Source organism: Bemisia tabaci, chromosome 10, assembly GCF_918797505.1.
Source record: "Bemisia tabaci chromosome 10, PGI_BMITA_v3".
Lineage (NCBI taxonomy): Eukaryota > Metazoa > Arthropoda > Insecta > Hemiptera > Aleyrodidae > Bemisia > Bemisia tabaci.
This window is the reverse complement of record NC_092802.1, coordinates 13,177,933-13,204,031: the sequence shown is the minus strand read 5'-3', so window position 1 is coordinate 13,204,031 and position 26,099 is coordinate 13,177,933. Positions and strand designations below refer to the sequence as shown.

General features: G+C 39.3%; 1 protein-coding gene across 4 annotated transcripts in view; it reads left to right on the top strand.

Annotated features, from left to right (window-relative positions):
* The window catches only part of LOC109044685 (atrial natriuretic peptide receptor 1), a 589,109-nt gene that overhangs the window by 482,748 nt on the left and 80,262 nt on the right, over positions 1-26,099 (top strand). For all 4 annotated transcript variants that reach the window (XM_072305169.1, XM_072305168.1, XM_072305171.1 and 1 more), the window contains 3 exons: positions 1,387-1,563; positions 2,161-2,332; positions 6,228-6,395. In XM_072305169.1, the coding sequence (XP_072161270.1) occupies positions 1,387-1,563; positions 2,161-2,332; positions 6,228-6,395 (517 nt within the window). The remainder of the gene's footprint in view (positions 1-1,386; positions 1,564-2,160; positions 2,333-6,227; positions 6,396-26,099) is intronic.

Genomic DNA, 26,099 nt, shown 5'->3' with positions numbered 1-26,099 from the left:
TTTTGTCCGGAATTTGATCAGAAACGTTTGAAAAGCTCAAAGAAAAATATGCTGAACTTTCCTAAAAAATACATGTTTAATTGGGGGAAATTTGGCAATGCTTGAATGTTCATATGGCGTTTTTCTTTAGTACGGTGGTAGTGTACCCTCCGTTTTACAGAGGTAGAAATGGACTTACAAACCTCCAGAGAGAATCTAGGGGTAATCAAGAATGGGGTGGATTTAGAAACAGGATTGAATCAAGTTTCTAGGAGAGAGCATCGGCTACTTCATTTTTCTTTCAAAATAAAATCTTCTTGACTGCATACACAAGAATGTAACTGCCTATATTGAGTCATTTTTCTCTCTAGTGAATTCACAAATTATGCTGAACGCCATTAAATATAGATGCTAGGACTTAGTGATTTTTTGGACTGCTGCTCTCTTTTTGTGCCGTAGTAACGTGATTTATCTTGCGAGGAAAGCTCAATACTTTTAAAGAATGCCTGTCATTCTTAATATGTTGGAGGGCTTTCAATTTCGCATGATAATGTGCAACACCTCTGTTGCGAAATAGTTGCATGAGGCGCCGCGCGCCGTGGTACGCTGCGGCTCGGCGAGCGAGCGGCCACCGCCTACAAACCTAACAGGGATACTTCACGCATTGCGCAATGCTTGAAGTATCCCTGTTAGGTTTGTAGGCGTCATCGTGTAACACGCGCTGGCAGCACGCTGCTCTGTTTTTAGCTCTAATATTTAAGGTGATTCGATGGACACTATATTTTGTGTCAGAACGGCATGCGATATATCGCATCAATTGGTTCCATTGTTTCAGCTACTCGTCATTTTTCTCCAATTCTGAGATCGCAATTCTGTTGTAAGGAGACTAAAGCACTCACTTACCAATTTTAACAAAGAAATTCAACGTAATAAAGGCGTGGTTTCTTTAGAGAGAAAATATTGCATTTGAGTGCAGTTTCGATATCAGTATCAAATGCGATGTTTTCTTTCAAAATAAACCACGCCTTTATTACGTTGAATTTCTTTGTTAAAATTGGTGAGTGCTATAGTCTCCTAACAACAGAATTGCGATCTCAAAATTGGAGAAAAATGACGAGTAGCTGAAAAAAATGAAATCAATTGATGCGATATATCGCATGCCGTTCTGACACAAAATATGGCGTCCATCGAATCACCTTAAACAAAGTTTGATCAGAACTCAAATCAGAAGTTGGAAATAAGAAAATTGTATGGTGACTTTGCTCAAAATCTCCTTTTTCAATTTTTTGAAGAAATCCATGAGTAGCCTTCAATGCGTTTAAATCTGTAAAACATCTATCTCCTGATGCCGAAATTTACTTTAAGATTTTCATTCATTTTGTGTTTTTGTTTCCTTATTGTTTCCAGTTAAAAGACTTGCACCACGACCACTTAGTCAGATTTTACGGGGCATGCGTGGATCCTCCAGAGCCGTGCTTGCTCACAGAATACTGCCCCAAAGGATCTCTGCAGGATATTTTAGAAAACGAAGAATTCAAATTAGAACCTATTTTTAAATACAGTCTCATGCACGATATCGTTAAGGTAAGTCGAATCAAAATAACATTTTTTCAGGTCTAAATTCTTCATATCGGTCGATTCTTTCAAGAGAATTAACATGTTGGTGTTTATAAATATGGGTATAATTTATAGTTTTTTGCCTGTATTCAATTCTGGAAATAGAGCGATAATTTAACCATGTTTTCATTCAACTCATGTTAAAATTAAAGGAAAACAAAATTCTAATCATGAAAATGAGATCATGGTTATCAACGCTCTATGTATAGGTTTCTGGTACTCACTACTCAAGCCAGCGGTGTTGCGTTTAATTGAGACAAAATAAAGGCTTTTCTTTTTTAAAGGATTCAAACGAGATTCTCGTATCAAACAAAAAACGAAGTTGTAAGTTTTGAAAATTCCTCGCTTTCTAGCCAGGAAAAGTTTTTTTATTCAAGCTAAAATTGTCCCAAAAGCCTGGAAATGAATGAATGGTATTTAATGATACCACTATGGTTGTATGATTGTTCACATAATGTCTTAAATATATTGATCGTAACTTGTGATTATTGTCACCGAAAGTCTAAATGAAAGAGTTACATCATCAATATTAACAATTTAAATTATTATTTATTTTCTTTTCAGGGTATGAGCTACCTGCACGCCAGCGAGATCAAATCTCATGGTGGGCTCAAGTCATCAAATTGTGTCGTCGACAGTCGATTCGTCCTAAAAATTGCCGATTTTGGTCTCAGGAGTCTGAGGGCAAGCGATAGCAACTGCTCAGAAGACAAAGATACTTACGCTTACTGGCGCAGTAAGTAAAATGTTTATGAAGCTCATTTGATTAAAAACTATTTATAATACCTCGCCTATAAAGGCAATGGATCGCTAGACAATAATAGAGATGGGTTAGAGATAGGTTAAATTAGCCTTCAATAGTGGTTAAAGTAGCATTTTTTTGTTGTGAAATCTACATGGAAAATTGCAGTCACTTTTTTTAGCAACTGAATTGTTAAATCAGCAATTTTATTTTTTCCGTGCAAGCTTGGGGATTGTCAAATGAGACGATCGAATTTGACTAATTTTCGCAATGTGACGTGCTTATCAACTTGATAATATCAAACAGCTTGCGCACAAGTGAAATTCCGGCCCCTTCCAACAGAGACACTTCAATTAGGGACTAATCTGTCAAAAGGATTCCGGAGATCGCCTTGATGTTAAACCGAACCGAAGTTCCTAGATAGGTCCGTTGAACATCGGAAACGCCCCGTAATGAAGACCTGCGATGTGAAGCTCGTTGTTAAAAAGTAAGGTAATAGTATTACGTAGGCTGTCCCAAAAGTACCTGGACTGGTTCTGTAACTTCAAAACTACGAAAGATACAGACATGATCTTGGTCTCATTTCAAAAATCAACTCGGTACCTATTGATTAAAACGAAGATTAGCTCAATCGAACAAAAATTAACCTAGTTATGATAATTTAAAATCAGTGAGTAAAGTTTACCCCTACGGTTTTTGAGGAAGATTTTTCGCTTATTACCATGATTCAAAAAGTTAATCTTCGTTTCCGCTTTCCTCCGAATATTTCATGACTTCCTTTTGCTTTTTGAAGTACCGTCCATTCAACCGGATGTACTTATGGAAAAAATATATTGGGAGTCATCGATAACTTGTTTAACTTTCCCTATATTCGCCGTGACCGTCAAATAGATCTCGTTTAGGTTTTTATGCACATTTCTATAACGTTTTATTATTTTGAAATGCGTAGGACTAAATTGTGGATAAAATCTGTCGACAAATTCGAAGAAAAAATGTATAGTTCTTCAAACCACGAGGGTCATCAAAAAAGGAAGGTTTCCTACCTTGTATCTTCCAATCAAAAAGAGATAAATCAAATCAGTAAATAAGATCTTGTTAGACATACTTTTCGCTTTAAAACAAGCCCAAGTTTTTGAAAATCGATCAAGGGGTTCGCGAGAAAATTACATTTTAATTGAACCCCTTGACCGATATTTACAAACAAACTTGAGCTTGTTTTATAGCTTAGAGTATGCCTGATAAGTTTTTTTTCCTGATTTAATTTATCTCTTTTCGTTCGGATGATACAAGATAAGGAACCTTACTTTTTGGATGACCCTCGTAATTAGTGTTTTTTTTTTCAAAGGAAATTTGGCAATTTTTGATGATCCTGTAAAGTTCATCTCAAGCACAGTAGGACTCATGCGAATTGACAGATGTGGCTTCCTGGAAACATACACACGGATGCATTTTCGATTGAAGATCAAACCCTGCTACTCCTCCGTGCTTGGAAAAACGCCGTACGAGCCTTTAACCGTTGCCAAATCTCTAGAAAAAAATCACGAATTTCCGGGCAAATTTGTAAATATTCTTCTTCCGACATTTCAGAGGATTTTCTTTGTGATTTGATGTGTTGGAAAATTTCAAGGAAAAATATTCATGACTTCCCTCAAAAATAAATATTTTCTTATAGGCAATTTGGCAACATTCCAATGATCATACGGCGTTTTGCCTTAGCACGGCAGGCTACTCTCCCGCATGTGGGGGGTTCAACAGGCTGCTCGCAAAACCGTTCCATGAAAAAAATTATGAAAAGAATGTTCTTGAACCTCTTAGAGGAAGTTGCTCTTCACTGAGAGGCCTTGTCTACTGTTCCATCATTTGATTGTCATCGAGGATTTACGGAACTGGAATATTAACTGTTGAAGTCGGAAATTCTTGCACAGATAAGTAGTAAGCATCGCAGATGAAGGGACCACCAGACAGTCTTAAAATACAGCATCACATGTCATGCATTCTCATCAAAATTTCCAGACAAACGCCATGAACATATTTTATAAATCCAAAATCAACTTCCAAGCGAGAAATTCGTGTCAAAATTCTGATGTAAAATCAGTGAATTGTAACATTCCGCTTTGAAAAAATTTTTGAAATCACAGATTAAGTCGCTCATGATCGTTTATCGGCTTATATTTCCTTCACACCCGTTTGCTCGTGTGAAGTGGTACTCCTCGGTTGAATAACACGTTTGCACACCAAAATAATAATATTTGAAGGTTAGATTGTTGTGGCTACTAAAATAAATCTAATCCAAATTCGTTCGTTGCGACACGAAGGACAACTTATAAAAGGCACCTGGAAAACCCAATGATTACACGTGGTATTATATTATGTTGTGAAGATCACATAACTCAGAGCGCCTTCAGTTTTTCGTGTATGCAACACGGACATCTACTGAGCACGTTTAGTTGTATCGCGGAGTTGTGCTCAATGGCACGACTGGCGCGACTGGTGCTGCGTACTAGGAAAAAAACGGACTGAAAGCAAATGATTATACGTACAAGGAATAGCTAGAATTTCTCTTCATGAAAAAGTCCATCTTTGTTTAACACACGGCATATTTAAAATTTTCAGGAAAAATTTGGGTCTTCGAAAGGCTCAGATATGATTACAGCACTGCCAATTAAACCCAAAAACCTCAAGTATTACGTTTCGCACTGGGGGAGGGGGGGCAAGCCCAGCGTTACGTAAGAAATCCGAGCCGGGTGAAAAAAAATTAAAAATCCCGCCCTTCCCTTTCTTGATTTTTTGAAAATAGGGCAGGGGGAGGGTGTTAGGCCAGCAGAACGTTATTCAAAAGAGAGAGTGTCGGGCTGCGCCACGTGTGTGTTACGGGGGGGGGGGGGGGGTTAAAAGTCGGGAAAAAAGCGTCACGTAATACGTGCACCTAACCTAGAAGGAGTTTATAACTGTTAATTTATGAATTTTATGACCAACTTGACTCAAGCAGACTTCGGTTTTTTGAATGGGCAGAAGTTTGAATCGACGATTCCAGGAGACGCTTGTTTCGCTCTTATGAGTTCTTGTTTCGCACTCAAGTGCTGTCTAGACCTTATTCTGCGTAACATTTTGATGAAGACCAATATACTAGCGCGTAATTTCTGCGTAGATTCTAATTGTGACCCATTGTGCCATTTGCAAGTTTTGAATGGAATCGAATGATCATTCGGATATTGGAAAATTAAAGAGTTCCTTGCAACAACAACATACGGCGAAATTTTCAATTTTCAGAAAAACGTATCGAAACAATTTGAGGGAATGTAGATCGAATCGTCTTCAATATTGCTGGATTTTTTAAAGATTACTGGGAATATGAATATATGAAATAATATGAATATATTATTCAATATACGGAACTAACATTTTAGGATAATTTTGTTTTAAAATTAATGTAGGTGCGCGCAAGTCCAAGGTATGACATTATGTTTTGGTTTTATGCAGATATTTATTTCCTTGCCTTCCTCATCTCGTTTTTCTCACCTTCCTTTTCTTGGTTTTCTACCTCACCGTTATTTATGCCGTTAGTTATAACAGTTTAGTTATTTTTTCTAATTTTTCTCTTGTATTTTGTTTTCTTCATTTTTCTTCTTTCCCCTCTTCTTCGTCCCTTATTCTTCGTCTTTTTTTTACTCTGCTGCTTCTTCTTCTTCCTCCTCCTCTTTTCTTCATATTTTTGTTATTTTTTCCTTCCACCCTTTTTTTGTCTTCACCTCCTTTATCTGTACTCTATTCTACTTTCATATTTTTCTCTTTTTCTCTTTTTTTCTTTCAATCCACCAATATTCCAATAGTTCCAATCCAGATTTAGAGTATGAAGACCAGGAATGTAACAGGAGCTTTTTGTTCGCAGGATTCGTGTGGACGGCTCCAGAGCTGCTGAGATTGCCGAATCCACCACCAGAGGGCACACAAAAGGGAGATGTCTACTCCTTCGCAATAATCGTCCATGAGATCGTCACGCGGCAGGGTCCGTTCTACTTAGACGAGACTGAGTATCCTATGCTCGTGGAACCCAGACGTAAGTACAAATCCACCTATAATGGATTAATAAAGATATTGAAAAATACCGGTTCCTTTTTATGTTTCGCAAAATGTAAAAATTAATATTATCTTCTATTTTTAGGTGTTTGAGCGCGGGTTGTGTACTCTAGCCCCTAAAAAATATGAAATATTTCACAGCCTCGTGACATTTTATGGAAATATTTCACTGACATTTTCAATCTCTCATTCCTTTCTTACGTTTCATGCCACCCTGCCCTCACAGTCCATTCCATTACGCCGAAACTTATCAACCTGGTAGCTCCCATCGAAAAACCCAAGGCACGACACATCCTCTCGCAAAGGGCAAGTGGTCATATCTCCTCAAATCAGTCAGTTCAGATCCCAAGGATATTCTCGTGCTTAGTTCCTTTAGTAGTTTCATCTTAAACATTAAATTCATCCATTTCAGACACCTGCACATACTCCATTGATAATTATTCGAGGTCAAGCCGAACATCAGTTGGGCGATAAAAACCAATTGGTTAACAAAATCGTCTATACTGCCGTGCCAAGAAAAAACGCCGTATGAACATTCGAGAGTTGCCGAATTTTTCTCGATAAAATGTTTATTTTTTTGGAAAATTACGCATAATTTCCCTTAAAATGTTCAGATATTTTAGATTAAATTGCGAACAAAATGGTTATAGGACATTTCAACAACAATTTTTTGTCCGTGCATCTGTTTTTTTCTAGTAGTTTATGTCCCCACGTTTTTCCGGCAGTAGAGTTTTGGTCCACCTACTAATTGAGAACCGAAGTTAATTGGTCCACTAGTAAATATTCACATCACTTAAATCAAGCAAAAGCCCGCTTTCATTCACCTATTTCACTTTTGTTTCAAAATAAAATCTTCTTGATGACATACTCAAGAATGTTTCTGCCTAAATTGAGTCACTTTTTACTCTGATGAAATTCAAAAATTATGTTAAACGTTATTAAATACGGATACTAGAACTTGGTGAGTTTTTGGACTCTCTTCTTGTACCGTAATATCTTAATTTATTTTGCAAAAATCATAAAGGATGCCTGTCATTCTTAATACGTTGGAGCGCCTTCAATTTCGTATGATACTGTGCAACACTTCTGTTGTGAAATAGTTGCTTGAGGCGCCGTGGTACGCTGCGGCACGGCGGGCGGGCGGCCAACGCCTACAAACCTAAGTGGATACTTCAAGCATTGCGCAATGCGTGAAGTATCCCCTTAGGTTTGTAGGGGCCTGTGCGCGTTACGCGCTGGCAGCACGCCGCGCCGCTTCTGTTTGGTTCTTATATTTAAACTCGCGGAGTCAGCATTTTTCAGCTCATGATTTTGAAATGTTTGCACACCGTGCATGAATTATTCTAAAGTTACGCAAAATTTCCTTTAAAATTTGCAGATGTTTTAGATAAAATTGTGAATAAAAGTGTCCGAAAAAAATTGAAGAAAAGTATTCAAAATGTTTCTAGTAAATTGTTTTTTTATTTAAGGAAATATTTCAACGTATGAAGGCTCATACGGCGTTCTACCTTAGTGCGGCGGTCTAGATCCAAGATACTTTTTTTTTCCATTTTACGGATGCGGCCCTTAGAGTCCATTCCGTCACACCGAAACTTATCTACCTGGTAGCTCCCATCGAAAAACCCAAGGCACGACACACTGAAAAAAGAATCTCGGTGTATTTACTAAGAAAAGGGTAAAATTACCAAGAATTCAGGGTTCTTTTTGATCCCAGTTTTTTCTTGGTAAAATTACCATTTATGGAATTGGTAATTTTACCGAGAAATCTCGGAAAAATTATTGAACTTTCTCGGTAATTTTACTGGACCTTGGCAAAAACGCCAATATCTTATATCGACTGTGGTAGAATTACCGAGATAAAATGGCAAAGTTACCGGGAATTGATTACCAATAAAAGTGGTATTCTTACCTGAAAAAACAATAAAAATACCGGTTTTTAGGTAAGCTTACCAGTCTGTCTTGGTAAAATTACTAATATATACATAAAGTCGCTTTACAACGCACTCTGGCGTTCTACGACACCCAAACGCCACATATGCCTGTCTTCTCAGAGGTTATCGGGCAACTGACACCGCAACATCTCTTCGTCAACGCCCTGCCGCCAACCCTTTCCGGGACGTCCCCGTCACCTCTGAAAAATTACCAATAATTGGTAAAAAAAAGTGAGATGGTAAAGGTACCAACTGACCTCGGTAAAAACGCTGAGAATTTTTTTTCAGTGTACAGTCCATTCCGTTGCGCCGAAACTTATCTACCTGGTAGCTCCCATCGAAAAACCCAAGGTTCGACACATCCTTTGGCAAAGGGCAAGGGGTCGTTCTCTGATCCCGGGATTAAATCCCCGGCCCGGGCCGCACATTTATGACGCCGGCGACAGTGCCGAAGTTTCGAGACGATTCGCGGGGCATTACTCGGGAATAAATCGAGGATAAGAACGTATCGGAGGCCCCCCCCCTCCCGTCGGGGGGGCAATTGACGGGGGGCTCGGGATCCTCGGAAGAAACGCAGAGGTCGATAGGGATCCGACAAACGTCTCGGATCGGGAGGGGTTGGGATGGGGTCGGGGGATGCGAGCGCTGGCATCCCTTCGGCCCTGGGTTGGCGTCGGTCGGTGAGCGCCGAGCGTCGAGCGTCCCTCAGTGTTTTCGGTGTGCCTTGTCGGTGATGCTGTGCCTGGACATCGGTATGACTTGCTCCCTCGACTGCGACGCGTGTGCTCGGACCCTCTCCGAAAGGGGTGAGTTTTCCGCGTGTCTCCATTGTTTCCGCCCCTAGCACGACTGGGAAGCGAAATTTTCCGCGACTGCTCTGCTGGATTCGGAATTTTTAGAATTTTTTTTTTTTTTTTTTTTTTTTTTTTTTTTTTTTTTTTTAAAAAAAGGGAGGATGTACTCCCTAAAATTCTGCCGGCCAAAGTAAAAACGCTATGTCACCATTCTACATTTTTTCCATTTTTTTCAGACGAAAAACCATTTTACAACAAAACTGGCAAATATTCATCCTTCATCAACCCCTCGCCCTGCTGGAAAGCGAAATTTTCCGCGATTGCTCTACTCGATTCGGAATGCTTTGCATTTTTTTTTTTTTTTTTTTTTTTTGAAAAACAAGAATGGATATACCCCCTAAAATGTCGCCCTCCCAAGTACAAGTGCTATACCACTATTCGACATTTTTTCGATTTTTTTCTGACGAAATACTATTTTACAGCAAAACTAGCAAATATTCATCCTTCATCCACCCCTCGTCTTGCTGGAAAGCGAAATTTTCCGCGACTGCTTTCTCAATTCGGAATGCTCTGCATTTTTTTTTTTTTTTGAAAAAAAAGAAAGGATGTACCCCCTGAAATTCTGCCGTTCGAAGTGAAAACGCCATACCACCATTCGATATTTTCCGATTTTGTACTGACAAAATACTATTTTAGAAGAAAACTAACGAATATTCATGCGTCATTTTTTCGAGTCAATTTTGTCATACCTATAGGAACTCAAATTTTTTAAAAAAATACAGCCTTGTCACACTTGGATTTTCTCGTAATAGAGAAGTATGTGCGGAAGAAAATGAAAAATGTGTAATGGAGTCGAAGCGTGTTTGCTGTGGCCGGCAAAATTGAGGGACTACCCCAATTTGTTGCATTAAACGGGCATTTCCAATTAATTAAGGTATTACCGCAACTCAAGTTGGGGTAAGTACCGCAACATTTCGGTGAGCATCCTAATTTGTTGGGGGCACTACCACAATTAATTCGAAATGACCGTATCATTGGACAACCCTCTCCCCGTTTACTTTTTGTGAGATGGAAAGAACAGTCAGAGTTTTGAGCGATTTCTAGACCCGTCGTACATGTTTGGATAATAGTTTCGTCAGTTCTCACCTGCGCTTCTTGCCATTCGTTATTAAGTTCATTTTAGAGGGGAGGTCCCCCCCCCCCAACCTGTCGTCTATTTGTCTAATCCAAAATTGCACGTCTGGTCGTTTTCTTGAATTAGCTCATTCCATCAGAGTTGGAATGCTTTGTGCCCATTTTCCAAGTTTTGTTTACATTTAATGAGTCCTACGGATCAATCTAAGTTTTGAGAGAATTTCAGGCCAGTGGCGAGGCGTGAATGGTAGACTATCGATATTTCCCCATTTGAAGCTATGGTAAAGAATCGATTATTGAGGTTTTCATCGCGATCACCCAGTTTATCGATCTATTTCCATAGGTTCAATCGGCAGATCAATCGATGTATCGTAGAGCATTCCCGCCACTGTTTTAGATGCGCGTGTCACGAGTCTGAATTAAATTTTCGCCACTTCTTCAATTTTACCTTCATTTCGTCGCTGTCTCATTTTACCCCAACCCAAACAAAATATTTCATCGTCACTGTTCATCCAATATTATCATTTGTAGGTAGTTCATTATTTCAGAATCAAGCTGATTCTGTCGTATTGTAGCATGTATTTTTTGTTTTTTTTTTCCCGAACATATGAAGAGAAGAGTTTAAGTGGGTTGATTTCTATGACGTACCATTTTTACTCTTTTTCGTTTCTTTTCCCCATCGTACAAATTCAAAGTTTCCCTACTCATTTTCCTGCGGTATACCAAATTAAACTCTTACTTGTTCCGCAATTTGCCCGAGGATTGAAGAAAAAAAAACATACAAACAAGGAAAGCAAACAAAAAGTCCCACCATTCTCTTGTGCGTTTTATAACCATTGCGTCTTTTCCACCCTTTTCCCCACCATGAGCTTTTTTGCCGCTACATCCCGTTTTAATTGTTTCGGCTAATTTTAACTTTAAAACTTATTGTTATCTTTCTTTTCGTCTGTTTGACTTCGCTAAATCTCTCAGCCCTCTTTCTTCCTCAATCCATCGTCAAAATTTGCAAGAGTTCCCCTCCTCTGATAATTTATTAGTTTCGTTCAACTTATGTCGAAAGAAGGAATTACTGAAGTGAACAGGAGGGAAAATTGTATTTGGGTTTTCTGACTTTTTCTAGCTTCCTTTCCTCAACGTTGCTAATTTATCAACGTTTTTTTAACGATGAAAAATAAACATTCCTAAATTCGAGTAATGCTATTTGATTAAATTTTACACGCTAAAAACATTCTGTAATAATGTATGCAGAAAGAAATCAAAATGTCATTTCAGCTGCATAGTCCCATCGCGCATCGGTCTAAGACTATCACGGAGCGCAGCTCGACGATGAAATTACAAGACCAGTATCACGTATATTGGTTCGCAATGTTACAGACTTCCTGTCATATACTTTATTTTTTAAATAGAAAATCACTCGACGTGAATTCTTGAAAACCACTGTGATTTTTCTTCTCCGTGCGAAGATAATTCCGTGAAAACTTCCACGGATGACACTGATTCATTTATTCATTTGAAAAAATAAATTGGGAGCGGAGACTTTGAAACGCCGCAAACGAGATGCGTGGTCTGGTAGTTTCACCGTCGATCTGTTTTGTGAGGCAAAGATCACCAAAACTTCAGTAGCGTGGCGTGCTTTGCGATCAATCGATTTTTCCCCATTTGAAGCTGTGGTAAAGAATCGATTATTAAGGTGTTCGCTGCGAACACCCTGTTTATCGATACTTTTCCATAGGTTTAAATGGCCGATCAATCGATATATTGCAAAGCACGCCACGCCACTGCAGAATTTCGACTCCGTGTAAGACTCAAGAATGCAACTAATGATGTTTGAATGTCTATTATATTGCCTATGAGGGATTGTGCAGGAGTTTTCGCTCTCGCAAAGGATCCTTGTCTGTGACATTCCGATCTCAATAGGACGCATTTAAATAAAAAGGAACTATATCCATTGTGACAAAAGCCATGGCATGCATGTATTATTATGGATCTCAGGGCTCATGCCAGAATGGATCTAATTTATTTTGATTCAAATACGTCCAATACAAAGATGTTAACTTTACTTTTGTGCTCAAGCGTGCATTGGCATTGCGACCACTCGAGAGCAAATAAAAATTGTTTCAAGAACTTTCCTCACGAGCATCTCCGTGTTTCATTTCCTGGGGTCCTCTCTCGTTGTGTCAGGTCTGTTTCCACTCAATATTTCAAGATTGGCCAGTTTAACGTGTGGCTCTACCGAGTTTTAATCAAAGTGAATAATGTAGAGACATCATATCGTCTAGACTAAAGAGAATATGGTATGGGTAGTGTTCTATTGCCAAACTGAAGCCGCAGTAGTTTATTTGGCGCACATATTGTCCCCTGCCAGAAAGAATATCAGAAGAATTACGCTTTAGATGCTATTTTGCCGGACGGCTCAAAATATTATTAATTTTTTCATTTAAACTTTAGCCCACACTTCAATGAAAATTCAAGAGATCCGTCTTCACAACGGAAAGAATATTTGGTAATATGTTTAAGGAATTTTATTTTATTAGTTGCGCCGTAAACAATTGGAAAAATTTGAGAATTTTCGAAACATTATCCCTGAACACAAATGGACTACATTGTGTAATGTGGATTTATAATTTCTGGCTAAGTTTAGAAACAAGGTATGAACCATTAGTTTTCCATGTACATAATCACGCGTTTTTATGGATGTACCAGGAATTGAAGTTCCTAATTGCTAATGAAGTCCAAATGGCGCTTGCAATATTCTTCTCGGAAAGGAACCAGCATGTTTTCGCGTATCAAGAGCGTATATTAATATTGTTGGAATTATTTGTATCTTAGATTTTAAAATACCTCGCATCAGAATATCACGCTGGGCCGAGAAACTTGTTAAAAATTGTTGAAAAAATCCAAGAAAGGAATTAAAGAGTCTCAAAAAGAGGATTATTGTTGGAGGAATTCTGATTGAAATTATTACTTGGTACTTTTTTCTACGGCAAGGCCAAATGCTAATCCTTTGAAATGGTCCAGAAACGGAAGATTTGACATCTTAATAACTTTTCGACTTTATTCAATGGTTAAATGAATGTGTTAAACATTTTGCCAAAAAGTTTGTATTTTTGGAGGAGGCAAGATTTAATTCTCAGTTTAAAGTAGTTTGAAGATTGCGTCACAAGATCTGCTCGAGCGCCTTCCGTTTTCCGTAAATGCAACATGGACATCTGTTAAGTACGTTTAGTTGTATGTGAAGAAGTGACTCTAATCGTTGATTCGTGTATAGCCCTGATGGGCAATTACTCAAGTGAATTGCTATGTATATTTCATGCTGTTACTTGTTATTCACACTCAATAGCAATTCTTGCAAGTTGGTAGTCATGGCTCTTGTCAATTTAAATGTCTTTAAAAACTGGAAATTTAAAAAAGGAATCCATCAAGGTAGAGTATTTCACGCTACAATGAACGTATCCTCAACTGTTTACAGTGTGTTTCATCAAAATAAAACAGATTCACCAACTTGTGATAAATCGCCACCGTTGGCACTAGTTTCGCAGCAAAAATTCCCTTTGTCTCAAAATAAAAGTCCGCGTTCCAAAAAGGATGGTATCTGCACAACAATTAAACTAATGAGTGGCATACTTCTCGAATGCCGTTGAGTCCGAACCCAAAAGAAGATTTACGGCTCAGAGAGTAAATTTGTCTTGTCTCCAAAAACAAAGAAGGTGCCGCGAATTCACAGCGTCCTTCTCAAGAGCTCTTCATCGTCCCTGGGAGAGGGAAAATAGACCAAATATTCTTGCGCAGTATTAGGGACCGGAGTCCCTTGGAAAAGCGGAGGAATCATCGTTCGTTTAATAAGCTGGCGACTGAAGTTGGAGCTCTCTCCAAACATGGAATTTACGAGGTCTGCAATGGAAGGATCGGAAAAGCAACACAAAAGCACAGATGTCAAACTTTGATATTGCTCTCGATACTCGAGGCTTGAACATAAAGAACGAAAAACAAACAAAGTATTTTAGACACTCTGCTCGACGACTCTAAACCACGCATTTCCCCATTTTTAAGACTCTTGATTATCACGTGAGGCCTTGTCTCCACGAGCCGTTTCACGAGATTTGTCCCAGGGAAAAATCCCACTTACGAAGTTGGGAAAAATATTGAGGTAATCGATATTTTTCCCAGTACCAAGTATGGTACTTGTACCCCTAGGACCCACTGAGAGAAGAAGAAGAAGTGAAAACGAATTGCGCGATATTTTATTCATTGCTACATTGTTAATGTTTGTTTAGTTAAAATAATGTGTCTAATTGTCAATTGAGTGCAATTATTATTTTAATCCTGGTTAAATACTCGACTTTAACCAATTTATCTTCCCGCGAAAACTAGTCGGAGGACTGTATGAGCCCCGTCCCGTGGAGGCGGTAACTGGGAAAAATCCCAGAAGTTTCATTCCTGCGATTCGAACTTGGGACAAATCCCATGAAAACGTCCCGTGGAGACAAGGCCTAAGCGACATTCACAATTTGAAGCTGGCTTTAGGATACAAGGAGCTTCTCCCGGGGTGGTTGCGCGGGCAGTGGCGTGGCGTGCTTTGCGATATATCGATTGATCGGTCATTTGAACCTATGGAAAAGTATCGATAAACAGGGTGTTCGCAGCGAACACCTTAAGAATCGATTCTTTACCACAGCTTCAAATGGGGAAATATCGATAGATCGCAAAGCACGCCACTGGTTGCGGAATCCAACTGAAGATGGGTGCTCTACGATGAAACAATACAAAAAAAATTGATCGTATAACTGAATTAGTTCGGTATTCTGGTTGGATCGAACGATTGGCTTAGTCAAATTGAATCCTCTGCGCGTAGAACCATATTTTCGGTAAATGACATCAAAAGTCTGGCCTGAACAAAACTGAAGAGAATTGTTTGATTGCACAAATCAAACTTTTTGTCTCATGAATCGAATATCTATTTTTCTGACTGACTTGTTGAATTAATAAAAGAATGTGTAAGTTTTCTCAAAGATTGCTAAATTGAAATCCGTGCATTTTGAAAATTTGAAGACAATGGACTCGTATCCGTCCCGTAAAAATAATTACTCGTAAATAGCTAGAAAATAAAAAAAAATTGCAAGATGAACTTCCAGTTATAACCATGAAAAGAAATGAATATGACAGGGTCAGCAGGCCTGCAATGTCAAATTTAAAAACTTTGTGTCGTAGCGCACGGTTCTTAGGACCCGTATGAATTGGATGCAGTGGTGTGGCGTGTTTTGCGATGTATCGATTGATTTGCCATTCAAACCTATGGGAAAGGATCGATAGACAGGGTGTTCGCAGCGAACACCTTAATAATCGATTCTTTACCATAGCTTCAAATGGAGAAATATCTGTTACAGTAAGAACCCGAAATCCGTCAAACCTAGTTTTGACTAGTCAGAACTAGTTGCCACAAACCCCATTCGCCAAAACTAGTTTTTACTAGTGAATTCTAAAATTAACCGCTGGTTTTAACGAAGTAGTCAAAACTAGTTGTAACTGAAAAGAAAGCGACATGGCCGAAGGAGAGGCCGCGTAAGAAGACGGCGAGTGCTTTTTGAAGAAGGTGAAGGAATGCTACGAAGGTAAAGACAACCATTTTAATGCCATTCCTACAGAATCATATGAGGCCCTTATACAGCAGGTGGAGGAGGTAATAGCTGCTCCTAAAAAAACATCAGCGCAGTATACACGGATCAAAAGATTTAACGTCTTAAAAATTGGCGATTCTAAAAAATTAGTCACGCGGGAAGAGCCTGTAAAATATTCCTTAGCAATGGAGGAAATTTTCGATGTTATTGAATCGGCGCATATCGCAGTGGGGCATGATGGAAGAGACCGATTGCGGCTTGAAACGTCTCGCAAGTTTACAACCGATCAAGTTCCCGAGACCAAAATTACCCTCCGTGCCGCAGCAACGAAGTCTTCCACAACATCTGGACAAGGATTTGTCAGGTGTACATGCAAAACATCTTGCAATTCGAATCGTTGTTCTTGCAAGAAGAAAAACATGTTATGTAACTCAAAATGTCACAATAGCCTCTCGTGCCAGAATAAGTAAATGTAAAACTTGGACAGAATAATAAATGGTCTATTATCCGAGTTCAACTTACTTCTACTTTTCTCTAGTTAATACTAGTTTCAACTAACGAAAGAAATTAATTCTACAAAACCACTTTTCACCAGGTAATTCTAGTTTTCACCCATAAATTTCAGTCAAAACTAGTTTCAACTGAAAAAAAATAGTTGGAACTAGTTACGGCGGTGAGGGTCCTAGTTAATTTTAGAATTCACTAGTAAAAACTAGTTTTGGCGAATGGGGTTTGTGGCAACTAGTTTTGACTAGTCAAAACTAGGTTTGACGGATTTCGGGTTCTTACTGTAACATATCGATAATCGATCATTCACGCCTCGCTACTGATTGGATAGCATTCAGCAAAAAGGAACCAGCGCGATTGCAGTGATTTCAAAATCGTACAACTTCTTCTCTTCTTTTAAAAAACTTAATACATGTACAATATTAAAATGTACACGATTATTTTTCTTTAAAATTAACTTTCTTTCAAATTTATTTTTGGTGGGGAGCAAAAACGATTTGCCATTCGGGAGATTTTTTAGGTATTATGAAGAAGCAACTTTTTACAACACTAATTGCGCTGCTTCTTTTTCGCCGTATGTGATTCAATCAATACATGACAGGGCCCATAACACGATAAAGAAAGATTATCTCGATTTAAAATACACCCAATTAGAAATCTAATCTCTCGATTTCGGACTGTCTCCCTGATTTCATAATTATTCACTCCCCAAATGAAGTTTTTCCTCGTATTCGACTGACTCCGCTCTTTTTCCGAGCTCGGGCTTCAGCCGGCAGCAGTGCGAGGGGAAAGGCGAGAAATAAACAAGTCCACACCGCTGTGGAAATCTCAAGAAGCGAGCGAGAAATGAAATAGGGTTAAGAGGGTGGGAGGTGAGGAAAGTTATGAAGAAGTAACTGAATGGCCTAATTTCTGAACACTCCGACGAAACCTCGTACTCTCGTCGCGAGCACAAGGTATCGCCGTGCAAAATTTTTGCAACACCCTGCCAGAAGTTAGGGAAAATGAATCATGGTATTAGCACACGTTCGTAAGTTCCATAATGAACACCGGGATTTTTTTCGGAATTCAGCCCCTGGCAGGGATCTCGATAAATAAGTTGGGCTGTTTTTTAAAATGTGACTAAGGGTCCCTGGGTCCGGCGGTATTTTCGGCTTCAGCAGCGAAAATTGAGTGGGAATTACCCTATTTGCTAACTGAGAAAAAAAATTTCCTCCTTTCCTACGCAAAACAATCGGATGAGCTGTACATGGGGGTTTATAGCAGTGCCGAGGCGTGAATGATGGATCATCGATATTTCTTCATTTTGAAGCTGTGGGATAGAATCGATTATTAAGGTTTTCATGACTTCGTGCGCGAAAAATAATTTTGCAATAAAGTAATTTAACCATAAAATCGCGATTTTGTCGACGATTATCGCAATATTATCAAATCAAAAATTGTTGTAAAATGAGATAAAGTTTCGATTTTATTGAACGCGATTATTTCCTAGTGATAAAATTGCTACAAGATTGAGGATAATCGTTCAGATGTTTATCATTTTAGATAAGGATTTTTTCGCCAAAAAATGGACTTCATTTAATGGTTAAATGAAGATGTTAAAAAAAAATTTAAAAAATCGTAAAAAAATCGCAATTTAATTGCCAAATATCGCGATTTTTTTGTTGAAAAATGCTACGTGAATCAGATGCCGAGAGTTTCGGATGTAGCACCCAGAGCAGTCGAAGCTACGGCCCCAGCACCCGGAACTCTCGGCCTCAGAGCCCGGAACGAATGGTATGTCTATATAAAGGCCGTAACTTTTTTTAGTGAATGTATCTATTGAGCAAAAACAATTATCAGGCTTTTTTTTCTCCTTGCACTGTGTACAACGCTTTTTTAAAACGGATTCCTCATTGGGTGTTCATTCTCGTATTTCATGTCTCGCCTTGTTAGGAAAGCTTAAAAATTATAAAATCGGAAATTGATAACGAGGGTGGGATACAAAGATTATCCCTGGGATTATCCCCGCAGTAATTGGGACTTATCCGAGGCTGGTGGAAGGTGGAACGCAGTGTAGAGAAATTTCCTCGAAATGCTCGGGAAAAAACTTGGTGCATAAGACCCGAAGACTTGGTCCAACGCGACAAGTCTTTTTCACCGTGCACCTTCTCCACAATGACTTCTGAACCACGAATTGAATCTTAATTATCAATTTTGGATTTAAGAAGAGAGAGTAATTGGTAAGCATCGTTGTCAATTTTAATGTCCTTCGCAGAAAGTTTGACAAGTTGTAAGAAGCGCCATTGAACTTTCTTAAGATCCATGACCAGTGTTCCCGGGTGCTCCGTGTACGAGATCCGTCCGCTTTACCGCTCTCCGTGCTGCTATTGGCTGCTGCGTCGTTCTGTGACGTCACGCGCACGGATATTTTAAGATAGGGAAGCGTTTTCCCATAAGGTTTTTGTCCTTACGCGGTCAGTGTCGGTATAGGGAATATCCGCGCGATAGAAATAGAAGAAAGTCTCAATTTTTACATTTTGCGAAACATGAAAAAGAACCGGTATTTTTCAATATCTTTCATAAATTTCTAAAATTTCATGAAATATTTTACGTGGAATCTAAAAATTTAATTTTTAGATTCATCCATTTTTAGAATTCAATTATTTAAAATCACCCTCTGAATCGTTAACGATCATTTTCGGAATTTCCTCGCGGCGGGAGAGAGCGCAAAACGAAGAATTCAAAACGGGAGCCGTAGGTGACAGGGTTGAGACCGTCGGAATTCGAATAATTGCGAGCGCGAGTTCGCAGGGGGTGGGGGTGGGGGCGGAAAAACCGTAGCAATTAAAAGCGCTTCATCGGACGAAAACCGATTTTGCAGCTTTGCCAATTTTATGACAATCCTCTTGATTTTCCTATCGGAGTGACCGCACACAGTGGTTCGAGTCAATAGGAGAGGTCGGATAAAAATTGGAAACTTTAAAAGAATACAACTCTCACAGAAAAAAAGAATCTTAAATTTGCCGCCGAGAAGTATTTTTTCTTAAATCGAGAATTTTGCCGTTTCATAGGAACTACTAATTTTGCTTAACCCAAGCATTATTTCGCTTGTATCCAGGAAAACTCAGCTCAAATTAAAATGAAACAAATTCTTGGCTGTAAATTCAAGAATGGACCACTAGACAAGGCACGAATTTAAGCATTATGACACATGTGCCTTAACTAAAATTTCACGTAGAATACGACGCGCACAACGAAAATTACCTAAATCAACTCCTTCCAAAGATATTTAATGATTCTTGATACGTGAATTCAAACCACCCGCTCATGAAAACTCAATGCTCTGCATGATTCACATCGTGCGCTAAACGCTATCATGACAGTCTCTGCAATATAAAAATCTGGCAACCTCAATCTTGACGCTTTGGCTCAGCTGGAGTAAATTGCATATAGTTTGAACAACACATGGTGGGAAATGAACATTACTCGATTGAGAAACTTGTTGAAACCGTTGTAGTGCGCGATTTGACTCTCGTAGAGCTTTGAGTTTCTTGTGAGCGGGCAGTTCAAAATCCGCGTAACCAATGTGAATTAAAAAGGTTAATATCTATCGTTTGGAGTTTGTTTCATTAGTTTTCGTCGCGCGAATCGTGCTCTACGTAAAATTCTGGTTAAGGATCATGTATCAGAATGCTTAAATTCGTACCTTGTCTAGTGGTCCATTGTCACGTTTGAGCCAAGCCTTTTTTTATTCAGTGCTGTATACAAAATGTTGAGGTTCCAAAAGTGGTTCCATTGGTTTCTTCGTAAAATACTCCGCTATAAGCACCCCTTGAAATTTAAAGTGTGACGAAATGAACATCAAAATTTGCAGTTTTAGTCAAAAATTGCATGTCCGACTCTATTATTGACTCGCTCACTGTGCGGTAGCAAGGGATGGCACCCCCTTCGAAATTAGTCGCAATCTAAGTTGGTTCGCAGCTCACTGTGGTCGGATCAGAATTCGTCGCTCCTCTGACGTAAGGTCGCATCTCGATTTCCACGAGAGCCCTGCCCTCCATATAACTCTATGCTTTCTGGGGCTCATGTCGGAAAGGAGATACGCCCTTATGTCAGATGAGCGATGAATTTTGCGGGCTCTCATCGCTTTGCTATCGCCTCCGACCTCGAGTAATAATGCCCCGCGATACTTAGGCGCAGAACACACTTCCGGGTTTTGGCTTCATGGGAAGCTGTTAAGATTGTGTCAGTTTTGCGGAAAGGGGCTATTAATTAATTACTTCACACTGAAAGGAAACGAAGAACCGCTGAGAATAAACGGCGTATAAAATTTCGGACGCTGCCAAATTTTCTTTGATAGAGCACAAATTCCCAGGAAAACTAATGAATATTTTCCTCCAAATTTTTCACGTAATTTTGTTCGCAATTTCACCTAAAGTTTCCGAAAATTTCAAGGAAAAGTATTCATCACTTTCCTCAAAAATAAACATTTTATCAAAGTAAATTTGACAACTCTCGAACGCTCATTTCATCCTCCGATTTTTCAGAGAAATTCATTCGCAGTTTTATGTGAACCGTGTGAAATTTCGAGATGGAATATTTAATTTTTTTTAAAAAGAAAATAGCTTTTTATCAGGGGAAATTCGGTAACATCCAAAGGCTCATACGGCGTTTTTCCTTAGCACGACAGCCTTCCTCCCTGCCTTTCATACCACTCGCGCGTTTAATTCTCATTGACGAAATACGTCGGGCCCCTCACCTCTCCTAACTGCGGAAAATCAACTTTTTTATTAATGTTTTTACCAAAGCATCAAAAAGTTTACAAACGATTCGACGCTAAGAGCCCTGACTATTTCCTCTCTTTAAATACGACGTAATTGGACGAATTTCAGTTGAAAGGAACTATGCATCCATGAATTGGACGATTTAACAAAGATCAGTTTAACTGCATTTCACGCTGCCCAATTTCATCTTAAGTTTTAAATTTCTAACAGAGACAGGCCCGCCACATCCCATCTCGGGCCTGGTACCAATTTTCTGGCCCGGGCCCCTAGCACAGGGGGGGGGTCCGGGGGGCCTCCCCCGGGAAATTTTTGAAATTTTAAATCTATTTGGACGCATTATGAAGCTCTTATGATGGAGATTTTCCATCAATTTCTGCAGAATAATTACGCCTTTTTGTTTACTTTCAGCACCAAAAACTTTCGAATTGTTGCATTCAAAACATCTATACATTTTTTTTTGAGGGGGCAGATGATAATTTTCAATTCTATGGGGAGCCGGGCCCCCTGGACTCCCCTTTCGTACGTCTATGGCAAGGGAATTAAGCCATCGAAGTCGAGGATGCCCAGAAAGGAGCCTCTTAGCATCCGACAACGGAAGAAAATGAAATACAGTTACCAAAAATATCATTCTACATATACTCAAAATCTTGAAAATCTCTAAAAAAGTAAGAAAAATTTCATAGTGCCCTAGCGTGTTTTTGAAACTTTATTCACCTTTTGCGGAATTTTTAGGGTAATTTTTTCACTTTCCCTACGAGACTAGGGTTACACATGAATTCGTAGTGGTTTGTCACCCTGCGTCACGGGCCCCGGTACCAAGGACCCAGTATCCCCCCCCCCCCTTGTGGCGGGCCTGAACAGAGAACCAAATGACATAACGCCTTGAAACTTACTGTAAAGTCCCCTCGCATTATGAAGATAAGGCTCTTAAAATTTCAAGTCAAAAGTTCAGTAGGTTTTCTGTCAAAAAAATTAAACGAGTTAAAAGTAGGCCACGTTCGATTTACGCAAAACATTCTAAACTGGGTGGCCTTCTGAACGAGGGACCTTTTTGGCACAGCTAGGTTCCATTTTAAAACCTTTTACTTATTACTCCTGAGGATAAAAGAAGGAGTCAACATTAATCTCAAAGATTACAAAAACGATATCATCTAAAGGAGTAGGTCCAACGGAATTTTTACGTTTGAGACAAAGCAAATTCCATGCACCCTTTTGCAAAATACTGATTTAATCATGGTAAGAGCTCTAATAAAAGATGTCTCCGATATTATACGCGTTCGTCATAGAATAATGAATTTTTTTTAAGAATTGCCCTAATTTTACATATTGCGACCTGATAAAAGTTTAGTATCGAGGCTTTAAACAAGCCCAGTGTTCTTTTTCCAATTTTGAAACATAATTATCTACTCTGAGAAATTGTTCCTCTGCTTAATCAAAAATTACACTAAATAATCAGATACCTTTGACCCCTCGTGTATATCGGGAAGCTGATTTTACTTATCATTTTTTAATTGGAAATTCCGAGAGGTCGGTTATTGTGAGTCGATCGTATCCGCTCGAATCCCTTGATGAAGGGATGCCCTGAAGAATGTCGCGTTGCAAGATCTCCACCAAATGTTGGTGAAAATTTTAGTCTGAAGAGGGCCTTTTCGGCTCCATGTCTTGATCGTGGGAACGGCGGGGCGAGAGAGGGAGGAAAGGCCCAAAGGTCGAATACCCCGAAAAACATCGGCACGCAGATCCGCAAACGAGGATCTCACGAGGTCGTACCCTAAAGGATTCCTATGAGTTATGGGCGTGTTTTCTGCTAACATCGTTCAGATTCCGTTTAATTTATGTCGCTGGAGGTATTATTGAGACGTTGGTCAGGGCCAAAATCCCGTCGCCTCTCTGACATTAGGCGGTATCGCTATTTCCACATCAGCCCCCGAAAGCATTGCATTGTGCGGAGGACAAGACTCACGTGGAAATCGAAATACCCTTTTACGTCAGAGGAGCGACAGATTGTGACGTCATTTCTTTCAGTGGTTTTATACTGCGCATCCGTGCCTATGTCAATAGGTGGATTCACTGACTACGTCATAGTTCAATTAAATTAGCGAGAACGGATACACACCAACTCGGAAAAATGAAAGAATCAAGACACGCACAAAACTGCACAGTAGATGAAGAGATTAGTCTAAGAAAAAGATGTTTGGTGCCGAAAGACAAGCACTTGCGGATACTTTAAAAGTCCAACAACAGATGCGCTAACTCCAATGACCTGCATAAAAATTGACCGTGTTTGATGAAAATTGCGTACAGCATGCACACACACGTTTTTAGAGATACTTCAAGCATTGCATCTAACGCGCAATGCTTGAAGTATCCATGCAGTCATGCAGGCGCGAATATGCGTCTGCCGCCGGCCACACCGTATTTTGCCGCGATTATTTAAACTCGTGAAGTTAGTGTTTTTCAACGTATGATTTTGAAATATTTGTACATTCTGTGTGGATTTTTGTCTCATAAAATTGTGAACAAATTTGGTAAAATCCAACTTATTTTCTTCTCTTTATTCGCATCTATATAAATACAAATCTAGGGCTTTTTTTGTCCTACACGGGAAAAAAATTAAATGTTGATTTAGCATTTATACTGTTGAAAATATGCCCAACAAGTTTCAAATGCTGATTTTACAATACAAAAATGCTAACATAACATTTTAATTTGTATGTTTTGCAGTGGGCTTAGTTACGTTAGCATTTGTTAAAATGTAAAATCAGCATTTGAAACTTGTCGGACATCTTTTAACAGTTAAAATGCTGAATCAACATTTAATTTCTTTCCGTGTACTTCGATCTCGGAGGCTACTGGACCGATTTACTAAAAGTTTGTTTTAAACGAAAGCTGACGGCCTGTAAATTTGCCAGCACCCCTCGGTTTTCCGATTTGTGCGCCCGCCGCTACAAAATTTACCTCGATTCAAATTGACACATTTTCGGGATATCGTTAGACATAGTTTGTCCTTAGATCTCGGAAACTACTGGCCCGATTTATCTCGGAAACTACTGGCCCGATTTATCTCGGAAATTACTGGACCGATTTACCTCAGATTTCTTTTAAATGAAAGCCCTTCGGCTCTAGATGTGCTGACACTCATCGGGTTTTTTGTCGGAGCGACAGACGTTGCAAAATTTACCTCGAATTGATAAAGACATATGTTCATCTTTGCCACTAGGCACTTTTTCCTCTCTCGATCACAGGAATTACTGGACCCATTTACCTCGGACTTGTTTTAAACAAAAGCTCTCAGGCTCTAGACGTGCCAAAACCCCTCGGTTTTATTTATTTGCGCGACCGACGTTGCAAAATTTACCTCGAATTGCTAACGATATATTTTTCCTACAGTCTCTTCATTATTTTCTGCGCTAAATTTACCGCATACTGCACCAAGATCAAAACAAAAGTTAGGTTGGTTTGTGTTTCCCTTCCTACATTAACCAAGAGTTACCCAAGAACAAAAATATTTATATCGCAGTGTGGAAGAAACATTAGTGAAATTCTTAGTTTAGGAATGCCAAATAGTCTCTTTTTACGAAATAGGAAATTTTGCAGAGTGAAGAAAAGTTACGTTCCTTCGTTTGGGAATTGACGAGTTTCGTTACGAATCCAATGATCAATTTGCAAACTCAAATCCCGACGCTGGCACACAGTGGATCGAGTCAACTAGAGAAGTCGGACATTAAATTTTCGACTAAAACTGCAATTTTTAATGTTTATTTCGTCACATTTTAAATTTCAAGGGGTGCTTACGAATGAAAATTTTACTTAGAAACCAATGGTGCCACTTTCAGAACCTCAAAGTTCTGTATAAACGGAGTTATCAGTATTTAAAGTTTCCAAATTTTGTCCGACTTCTTCTATTGACTCGATCCACCGTGCGCCGGGCATTGGAGGGTAGTGGTCAGCGAAAATGCGGCTTTTTTCCGCGAGCCCGGCTCGTGGTGAATACCAAAGTTGCCAGGTTATGCCGTTAAAGTGAGATATTTAACATGAGTTTGAGCTTGGGAGATAATTTCAGAGAAAACCAGTGGCACCATCGTGTTTCTCGCGAACTTTTACTAAAGAATCAATGGTCAAATCGCAAATTCCTCACACATGCAACATCTCCATTTTGGTTGCTGAACGGGGGATAGTGCTGATTTTTCAGCACAATCTGGCAACAATGAACATATCTCTCATCCCTGTGGATAGAGTTGCGTCACAGAGGAAGGGAGCGCGTGGTGTGTTCAGAGGGATGCTCGGGCTACGGTCTTGGCAATTACTCGCCCTCTTATCTGTAATCACCTTAAGAAACGTGGACCGAAGGGATTCCCCGTCAAATGACCTACTTCAGGATTATTGCGGTATGTTATTTTCCGACCAAATGATAAAGCCCGAAAGCGCGTGTGGTGTTGCCGACGTGATGATCATGGAGCAGGCTCGTTCGGGGGGAGGGAGGGGGGGCTAGAAGTAGGGACACGCGTGGGGCGCCAACTGTGGGGGTGCCAAAATTATTGCTCGCATTTCTTTCATTTATTTGCTCCTTCAGAGATTCTCACATGTGTGGTGTTCTTTCTTCTCAGTCGTCGTTTTCCTCGCCTTCACATTTCTTCTTCTTCTTTTCCCTCTTTTTCTTCTTCTTTTTTATTCTTTTTCTTCTTCTTCTTCTCCTGGTTCTTCTTATTTTTATTTTCTTCTTCTTATTTTTATTTTATTCTTCTTCTTCTTCGTCTTCTTCTTCTTCTTAATTTTCTTTTTCTTCCTCCTCTTCTTAATTTTCTTTTTCTTCTTCCTCTTCTTAATTTTCTTTTTCTTCTTTTTCTTCTTCCTTTTCTACTTCATCTTTCTCCTCTGCCCTTCCTTATTCTTTGTTTCCTTCTTCATTCTCTTTTTTTCTATTTTTTCATTTCTCT